Source organism: Arachis ipaensis, chromosome B03, assembly GCF_000816755.2.
Source record: "Arachis ipaensis cultivar K30076 chromosome B03, Araip1.1, whole genome shotgun sequence".
Classification (NCBI taxonomy): domain Eukaryota; kingdom Viridiplantae; phylum Streptophyta; class Magnoliopsida; order Fabales; family Fabaceae; genus Arachis; species Arachis ipaensis.
Window position 1 is genome coordinate 6,209,188 of NC_029787.2, and position 10,375 is coordinate 6,219,562.

Consider the following 10,375-nt stretch of genomic DNA (forward strand, 5'->3'; position numbering starts at 1 on the left):
AATAAAAATTATTTATTTAAATTAATTAAATTTTAAAATTCAACTAAATTTAGTTTTATAATAATTTAAAAATAACACAAAAACACTTTTAATTATTCATCAACACTAAAAAAAATTGTTCAATCTTATTGATGCTCTCTCATAAACTGATGAACCCTAGTCTCTCGTACATTCATACTAAAAAACAATACACATCTAAAACAGTAAGAAAAAGGGGGCTTCTAGTTCTGGGTTTTCTCAAAAGAACGTCTCTCACTCTCAATTCTCAGACTCACTCTCTCATCTCTCACATTGCCACTAGCCGACTAGCGTCTCTCTCGGTCTCACTCGAATCTCGTCTCCTTCACACTCGCCGGCGTCTCGTCGCCGGCGTAGAGACGCCGGCGTTTCAACGTCTCGTGGTCTTCCATGGGCTCCTTGTCGCCGGAGACAGAAGCAACTCGTCGGGTCTTCGTCGATCGTCATCTTCTGGTTTTGGGTCCTCGTCGTCCCTGAGTCGCCGTGGACCGTGGACCGTTGGTGAGTCCCTGCATCATCACTTCCCCTGTTCTGTCTTTTCCATATTTCCCTTCTTCCTGTATTTTGAGATGATGTTGAATTGCTAATCAATTAATTTGCCTTGTTGCTGATCTAAATGTTGCTGTAAATCATGAATGAAGGATTTGCTGAATTTGTTGCTGTAAGCTTAATTTGTAACTGAAAATATCATTGAGCTAATTTTTTGGTTGATGAAAAATCATCAGTGAGTTAAATTTGTTGCTGATTATTATCACTGAACCTTGATTTTGTTGATGTCTTACTGAAATAATCACCTAGTTAAATTTTTTGTTGTTGTAAATCCAAGGCATTATTGGTCAAGCTCCAAATTTGTCTGATGAAGATATAGTAGCGGACTTTGAGATCACCCCTTGGAATTCAAAGGATGCTTTGAAGAAAGGTAGCGGTGGATGGAAAAAAGTTGTTGCAGCTTTTGGGGAGGAAATCTTCCTTGAAAATGGAGAAGTCAATAGACCCATGCTTGGCCAGATTGTTTTTTCCAATCCTGATAAGTGCCAATTTCTCAATCGGTTATCAAATCTTACTCTTTTTCTTTTAGTTTACAAGAAATTTCTTAACAATTTTGCATATATCGATTGCTCAAAGCTACTTCTTTTAGTAATTTATTTTAGATCCTAGATTTTGTCAATTTTCTAAGGTTAAAGTAGGCTAAAGTTGAAGACTTTATAATTCTTAACCCATAACTAGTATTTTCAATTCAATAATTCCTAAAATGCATCATTTTTTGGATTAGTTTGTTGAATTTCTTTTGAATTTTCGTTGTGATCATGTTTTAGATTATGGGCTCCCCATATATCCTCTGGAATCTTTTGGGAAGTTGTGAAGCTGGGGCTGAAGGGATACAAGGTTATTGTTTTTGATGTCCCCTTGTTGTTCGAGGCTAAGATGGACAAGTTCACAAAGCCAATTATAGTTGTGTGGATTGATCTTGAAACACAGAGAAAGAGACTCATGGGGAGAGACAAATAAAATGAAGAGGATGCTAGGAACAGGATCAATGCTCAAATGGCCACTTGATGTGAAGAGGAATAAAGTAGATATATTGACAGATAACACTGGATCACTTGATGACTTGAATGAACAGTTTCAGAAGGTTCTAATTGAAGTGTCAAAACCCTTTACATGAACTCAGTTTTGGCTTTCGAGGAATGGAGCCTTGGTCATACGTGCTTCACTCACTTCGGTGTTGTTTTGTGTATGAAAACGGTAGAGAAAATGAAAAATTAAGCATGTCTTGTCAAAATATGTAGAGGTGAATATAGCTCACATCTTCTTATACTTTGTCTGACTGATATGAAGAAAGAGTTTATTCTCATTGTACAAAGTGTTGTATTACTTGTAACAACGTAATATCAACTTATATTTTATTTATGGATTAATTAAGTGCATTTAGAACACCCTTTTTATATTGAAAAATCAAAATTTTTAAGATATTTATTAACAAAATCCTTGTTTAGAGTTCACGCATTCTAAACTAAATGTTTAGGATGAAAATGTGCAGATGAGCCTGACTCTTTGAAAAATTGGGACCATTCTACTTGTTGAAGATTGGCTCACTATTTGTGAAAATCGTGCATTTATCTGTTGAAATGTTGTAAAGAGATAGGATCACGATAGCATAGATTGATTGTGTGATAAATGGCCCCTGAAAATCGTTACTGAAAGTACTACAACTTATTGGTTCATCAGAATTTATTAAAAAAATCTATAAACATTAGTTGGGTACATCATTCATGATTCATCAAACGGCTGCCCCTTCATGGATTCCCTCTAATCTTCAATGGCTTTGATAATTATAACACACATTGTATCAAGATATTTGCATATCCACCATCATTATATTCATTCATCCTTTTCATAAGATTATTATTAGTATATATGCTGATCAAAACTCATAAGCCTATAACAAAAGTATCTAATGATCACTCCTCCAGCATTTATATATTGTTAATATATTATGCCACAGATTTGGTTCATAAAATTAAAGCCACCTGATTAGCAAATACTTGTAACCTGAGTCATTAGGGTAGCACCATGAATTTATGGTTGATAGACCCTAATAATCATATGATATCATATGGGGTGAGGGGGTGTATTCAGTGGCAGCTCTGCAATCATAGTCGGAAAAAAATGAAGAGTGATGAAGGCCTTAAGACAGATAATAAGATTTCACAAAAGTTTTTATTTTATGCAAAGGAACCATCTATGCTACTCTACAATCACATATACCAGTTTTTCACATTCTAAGAAAATTTGAAAACGTGAAAACAGAATCATATATTTTAAAGTGATCATGATTAATTACCTTAATCCTATCAGAAAAGGAAAATTAAAACAAAAGCTAGGAATTGAATCATGATATCGGTCCCTATAAAATAAATAGTAGTTGGCAGCTAGCAAGCGACGACCCCACAACGGTCCACGATCCACAGCGACTCGACGATGGCGAGGACCCGAAATCAGAAGACGACGAGCGACAACAACCCGACAAGTTGTTTCTGTTGCCTGCGATGAGATTTTTTTTGTAAAATTAAATAAAAAGATTTTTTTGTTTAATTAAATTAAAAGAGTATTTTAGTAAAATTATTGATATGATATATATTTTAAAAAAAATTAAATGTTGACATGGATAATATAATCCACATGTCTTTTTGTTATTTATTTATGTTTTTATTGTACCGATACGTATGAATTTATTATCGTACCGTAGCAAATACCATTTAAAAATATGTTTTAAATAGATGTTGAACCAAAGACCTCTCACTAAATGCAAAAGATCCTTAGTCATTAAGAGAAGATCATTAATTGATAATTTAATATTTTTTTACATAGAAATCAATTTTATTTTAAATTATGATCGAGTTATATAATAATGTTGCATCTTTTTTGTAACCCGCGAGTAAGGTTAGATACTCACGAATTAAGAATGAATAGGATTAGAGTTGGGATATTCTCAACCTGCGAATAAAGTAAGGTTAAATTTATATAAAAATTTCAATTCACAAATAAAATTAAGATTGAATCCAAATCCTACTTTATCCTAACTATTGCCACCACTGGGTGTGTTATGGAAGGATTGAAGTTACTATTGTACAACTAAAATAAATGTTTTGGGTCAAGTTAATATTTCTTATTTGGGCTGAAAAAGAAGGTCCATTATTAGATGTTAAAAGCCTCAAAGGAAGGTGGAGATTTAGGAATTGATATTTTACATGTAAATTTTGGTTGAATGACATTTATGGATTAGATTAAGAAAAAAAATTGGGGGCAAATCACATAAATTATTCATTAGGATTTATAATATGCGTAAATGTCCTAAATGTAAAGAGTAAATGTGACTGCCTTAAATTTATGTAAATTGAATCTATATAATTTGATTTACCTTCATTTTATGTAAATCAAAGTAAGTTAATTTGATTTACTTTGATTTCATGTAAATCGAAGTCATTACATTCGATTTATTAGCAATACTTATAATTCGAATCATATTAATTTGATTTAATCATACGCCTATAATTCGAATTTTGTTGATCAATTTACGTGGGAATTCTTAATGCATGTAATTCGAATCAATATGATTCGATTTACACATAAAACCTAATCATGATAAATCGAAGATAGTAGATTCGATTTACTAGCAAAGTAATGCATGTGATTAAATCGAATTGACTTAATTCAATTTACATAAGGACCGTGTGCTATATAAATAGGATCATAACATAGAGTGTTGAATAGAGGTAAATTCACAATGGCTAGTGAAGAGAATTTTCTAGTTCGTGTACGCTACAAAGACACGATTAAGAAGAAAATATGAGCGGATATAAAATTTATTGATAAGGATCCGTTGAGTGTCTTTATCAGACCTTCTACGAGCCTTGTTAATTTTCAGAACCACCATACTACAGAAATTGGGATTGCATGGAATGAAACGGATAGATAAATTATATTATAGAATTCTGATTTCTGTTGTTCGTGATGGGATGAAGTACGACTCGTTTGTAATAGACAGTGATGAGGATCTGCAAGTTTTATTTTACTGTTGTCACCAGTTTTCGAAGGTGAGAATTCCTGAACTATTGGCCAAGTTGTGGATATGGTCTCTAGCTCAGGAGGATCGAACCGGAATCATCAATAAGTAGAAATGGCAGCAGCCTCTAGTTCAACACCTGTTGTTGCATCTTCATCTATGCCTGTATTAGCATCTGCGGGAGACTTGGTGGCATCTCCTTCTTTCGCAGCTGATTTACACCCAGGTGAGATTGCAGAAATAGGTGCTAACATGAATATTCCTGTTATGTTCCCAAATTCTGGAAAGATTGGAGAACCAGATGCGGTGGAAGACATGCTAGGGGATAATGATGATATCGAGCCCGCCATGATTGACGATGACAGCAATGATGACATAGGGAGGAGTATTTCTGTTGGGGCTGGTGGAGAATCGAGCTCGGGAACTCAACAGTACCCACCGTACTTTTTCGACTCTAGACTTAGATGCCATGAGATAGCAGGGGTTCCCGGATGTAGAATCTGGTTTTAGGGCCAGAAATTCACAAGACACTGCAGGTCTAGCTGAGTTCCAAGTCGGTTAGCAGTTTCAGAATAAAGAAAAAGTTGTCCTATGTGTGAAGACTTATAGCATCCGCTGTGGGGTTGAGTACAAAGTGCTGGAATCAGACCATACCAAGTACTACAAAAAGTGTAAGGAGTTTGAAAACAGCTGCAAATGGTTGATTTGGATCACTCTACGGTAGTGGAAGGGTATCTGGGAGGTCAGACGGTATAACGGACCTCATACACGTTTGGCTACCTCGATCTCCAGTGATCACAGGAAGCTTGATTATCATGTGATATCTGCTTTTATCTTTCCTATGATCAGAGCTGATGCGGCTGTGTCCATCAAAATTCTGCAGAATGCGATGGAGGCACATTTTGGGGTTACACCTACATACAAGAGGGTGTGGTTGGCTAAGCAGAAAGTCGTCATGTAGATATATGGGATTGGGAGGAGGCTTATAATGGTTGCTAAGGTGGGTACTTAGTGTGCAGATAACGATGCCAGGTAGTATTTCAGTTCTAAAGATGAGTCATGTGCAAGTTGGAGGCCATGTTGACGGGTCATCAACGTTTTTCACCGACTTTTTTGGTCGTTCCCATCGTGCATCGAGGCATTCAAGTACTGTAAGTCATTGGTCAGTGTTGACGAAACTCACTTGTATGACAAATATGGGAAAACTTTGCTGGTTGCGATTGCTCAGGATGGAAATTATAATATTGTTCCCATTGCTTTTGCCTTAGTGGAGGGTGAAAATGCGGAGTCATGGTCATTTTTCTATCTCACTTACGGCAACATGTGACTCCTCAGCCTGACATTCTCGTGATATCGGATAGGCACAACAGAATCAAGGCCTCCTTGAAGGCACGTGATGGTGGATGGCTTCCGCCAGTTGCTTATCGTGCATTCTGTATTAGACACGTTGCAGTGAATTTCGTGCTGAGTTTTAAGGGAAAGGATGCCAAGAGGTTTCTAGTCAATGCTTCTTATGCGAAAATTGAGGTCGAGTTTGATTATTGGTTTGACATCTTCTAGACTGAAGACCCATCAATGTGTAACTGGGCCAATAGGATGGAAAGTATGCGTCTCAGGCTGCCACTGCTCGACAAATGCATTGAATAGCGGCTCATCCAACCTAAATCAGTGGTCGCTTAGCCTCGCGAGATGGGCTAAGCCAGCTATCTACAGGTACAGTATGATCCTGTCATCTAGGGACATACCATACTGCCTCCTCATGTTGGTGATACATCAGTGGGGCTGCACGACGATGAAACAAATTCTTTTAGAACCATGACAATTAACAAACCAATTCACCAAAAGGCCATTAAATAATGCAAACCCTTTTTAAGAAAATCATATCCAAGTTATATAAAAAATCACCTAAAGCGGACAATTCTATTAAAAATAAATTTTAATATAAACCAAGGTTGTAAGAACCGGATCGATCATTAAACCGGTTAAGTGACTAATTCAATAGTTCAATGGTCCAACCGAAGTCGAACCTTGGTTGAACCAAATTAATTAAATACACACTAAAATTATATAAAAATTCAATATATAATTTCAAATATACCAAATTTTCCTTGCTCTCCCTGTACCTGTTCCTCTAAAGGCTTCTTTTTTACTAAATTAATTGGCTAAGCTACATGCACAACTAAAGTTTCCTGTTTTATTTTAATTAAAGTTTTAAAACCAGATCAACAGATACTATGGAAAAAAGAAAACTGCATATCTAATTGAAACAAAATTCTCACGTTTCTACAATGACTTAAAATCCAAAAAGAATAAGAATATATAACTGATAATACCTCGGATCTAAATCTGACATGCTTAATCAGAACTAGTTAAAATATTAACACTCTATAACAGCATGAGTTTGAGAAGTTTGAAAAAGTTGCTGACTAAACTAATATAACAGTCTCATTTATGATGTTTAAGTATTATGTTAATTTTCTAAAGATCCACTTTGTGTTATGACATGTCTTTTTTATTTTGAACGTTTAAACAACATCTATACTTTGTAGAAACATAAAATCTATGATCCACCAATTTAATCTTTTTGATTTCAGCAATAACAACTATATCGCCATAAGCCAATTAACACAGCAGTGTGGGCAGTGCCGATAAATCGCAACTTGCAAGGCATCTGTATGTACCTTTTCAATATTCTCGATCATGACACCCTTAACTTCAGAGACTTGGTTCTGTACCTTGGCAAGCTTGCTTATCTCCTCAGGGTGATTGATGCAGTATTGCATATGCTCCTTCAATTTCAGCTTACACCATCCAAACAAAACAAAAACAACACAATTTACACAAATTCAAACAAATCAACCTCCATAATCAATTAGTCTCAATTCTCACAACAATACAAAACACAAAATTATCCAAACTCAGAAAATAACAAACATATATTAACAAAATTTATCACTAAACAAAATCAAAACGCATAAAAATAACAAACATAATGTTCTACAAAAAAAAAAAATCAAAATTAACATATATTTTTATTCTATGAAGCGAATTTAACTTAGAAAATTATTTTGTGATTGCATCTTCCAAATTAGAAAATCAGAAACTAACAAAATTAACCATAAACAAAATTAACTCAAACAAGCAGCAGCAGTTCAGAATATTAATCCCAGCAACTCAGAACCACAAAGTCAGTATTATAGTAACTCAGTAACTCAAAATAGTAAACCCGTCAACTCAAAATCACATAATCAGTGTTATTAAAAAATTGAAAACAAGTAAAAATAAACTGAAGTACCGGCAGCAAGGGAGAAAGGAAGTGACGTCGACGACGGAATCGGAAGTGACAGTGACGGAGAAGGGAAGTGAGCTCAAACAGAAAGAGCCAGAGAGAGAGAGAGCTCGAACAAGGAAGTGAGCTCGGACAGAGAGACAGTGAGCTTGGACAGACAACGACCGATGGACCCATCAATCCTTTGCGACGGCGACGCCAGGAGCTCAACGCAGCCCTTCGTGCGACGGCCAGGAAAGGAGGAACGTCGAGAAGATGGTCGAGCAGACTTTTTCACCGACGACGATGGCACCCACGGCAAGGAGAAGGGTTCGGCGACGAGTGTGAGTGATGGGTTTCGGATGAAGGCTAGTGGGTGGTGGGCTGGTGGTTGTTGGAAATTCAAAGAAAAGAGAGGGAGTGAGGGGATCAGGGGACAAATTAGGATTTTTTGAGTGAGAGAAGAAAAAAAGGAAGGGGGTTAGGTTTGATATTTCAGCTTCAGCTATTTAATTTTTTTTAAAAGTATCAAAACGATGCCGTTTTGGTGAATTTTGGAAACAAATACTTTTCAAAATTTGACCGGTTTGGCAGTTAACTGCCGATTCGACTGTTTTTTCAACACAATTTTAGGAGTGGACCGGACCGGCCAAATGACTGATTTTCAGTTAACTCGGTTAAACCAGCCGGTCCGGTCCGATTTTTAGAACCTTGATGTAAACTATATTGCAACCTTAGACATATAATCTAACGTTCAATAATTTAATTAAATTGCATTAAATCAAATTAAATTAAATTCTAACGGTACATAGTTAATCTAATATTCAATACGTAAATTATAAAATTAGACTAAATTAAATTACATTAGTTTAAAGTCTAACATTTAAGGATTAAATTAAATTAATTTAAAATAAATTAAACTAATTTAAATTAATTTTAAACAAATTAAATTTTTACTAAATTAATTTTAAATAAATTAAAATTAACTTAAATTACTGGCCTGTTAATCTAACATTTAAGAATTAAATTAAATTTAAAAAACTTAAAGCAAATTAAATTATTGCCCAACTTCTACTGCCTATTTAATCTAACATTCGAAACCTAAACTAGATTTACCTAAACTTCCAAAAAATTTAAACCTAGTTAATCACTACTATCACTTCTCCACCTTGCATTTGTACTCTAACTACCATTTGTAGTTTAAAAATCTTAATAACACATATAATGAAATTCTAACACATATAATGAAATTCTAAGCGACTTAACATCATAAACAATTATTTATTTAAAAAAAAAAATTATTCACTAGCCTCTTCATGAATAGAACTAGCAATATGGACAACGCCATCCAACCGATAGATATGATTCGAGTCATCTTTCACATTTTGAATGTTGTGGATTTTTTTTACTATGGTTTAATTCGAATTCAATCCATTCGAATTACTACGAGTACAAACCATGGGTTTAATTCGAAGCATATGGTTTTGATTTACTATGAGTGGATTTTAAACATTACTAAATCGAAGCTAGTAAATTTAATTTACGTATAAATCTAGTAGTTTAAATCTACTTGATTTAATTTACCACTGTAACGATTAAATTGAATTTAATCAATTCAATTTTTACATATAATTGTGAATCAAGAAATTTATGTAACATTTCTTTTTTAGGAGATTTATATAATATTGATTGTGATTTAGTTTCTTTACGTTATTTGCCCACTAATTTATTTTTTTTTGAAGCAAATTGAAGCACTTGGAGAACGAAACATATTGGTTATTGGATATACATGTATGTAAGAATTGTGAATTTTTTATAACATTCACTAATAAAATATGTAAAGATCTATATGAAAAAAATTATATATTTATGTATAAATATATATGTTATTTAATTTATTTTTTAATATATATTTTGTATTTTAATATATATTTTATATTAATAACTAATTTGATAATTAATTTTTAGTTTATAGAGAATTTGATTGTAAAATATAAATTTAATTTTGATATGTTATTTATGAAAATAATTTTATACAATTCTTTTATAAAATTTATATATTTAGAGAAATTTTTAAGTAATAAATTTAAAAAATAATTAATTTTATTGATATACAATACACAATTAATCATCTTACACTGATTGATAATTGAAATTGAATTTATAAAGTATTATCTATCCAATAAAAATGATAGAAATTGTTAACTCTTGTTATTTGCATGTAGGTGTGTTTGGTTCAATAATTTTTGCCAAGAATGAAAATAAAATAAAAAATAGAAAAAAAAGAACATAAGCTCTCAAACTAATTTTAAATGAATGATATCATGAAACATTGCACTAATAATGTATCGAAATTGACATGAAAGGATCGAACATAGAAGATATCCTATTATTTATTTATTCTTTTACATAAAATATGTTTATTTATGTAATTTTTTTTAGGTTAAGAGTAAAACTCAAATTGATATTTCTAAATGAGAAAGAGAAATTAATTGAAAAAAAAAATTATACTATTTGAGTTA

General features: G+C 33.2%; 1 protein-coding gene and 1 long non-coding RNA gene across 3 annotated transcripts; one reads left to right on the top strand and one right to left on the bottom strand.

The window, feature by feature from the left end:
• On the top strand, positions 135-1,953 carry LOC107628979. Of its 2 annotated transcripts, XM_021117923.1 has the most exons (3): positions 135-519; positions 845-1,045; positions 1,335-1,953. In XM_021117923.1, exons 1-3 carry the CDS (start codon positions 150-152, stop codon positions 1,379-1,381), a joined length of 618 nt encoding a protein of 205 aa, XP_020973582.1. In that variant the 5' UTR covers positions 135-149; the 3' UTR covers positions 1,382-1,953. The 2 variants fall into 2 exon arrangements, with proteins under 2 accessions (XP_020973582.1, XP_016187119.2); XM_016331633.2 differs by having other exon boundaries at positions 845-1,953.
• LOC110269911 lies at positions 6,847-8,324 on the bottom strand. Its single transcript, XR_002358752.1, has 2 exons — positions 7,881-8,324; positions 6,847-7,386 (listed from the first exon to the last, which is right to left on the bottom strand). It is a non-coding gene; the product is annotated as an uncharacterized LOC110269911 (long non-coding RNA).

Excerpts from the sequence above, each read along its gene's own strand:
- LOC107628979 (XM_016331633.2), top strand. The coding sequence starts at position 150 with ATGAACCCTAGTCTCTCGTACATTCATACTAAAAAACAATACACATCT. Across the intron at positions 520-844 it reads CCGTGGACCGTGGACCGTTG|GCATTATTGGTCAAGCTCCA; the intron begins GTGAGTCCCTGC and ends TGTAAATCCAAG.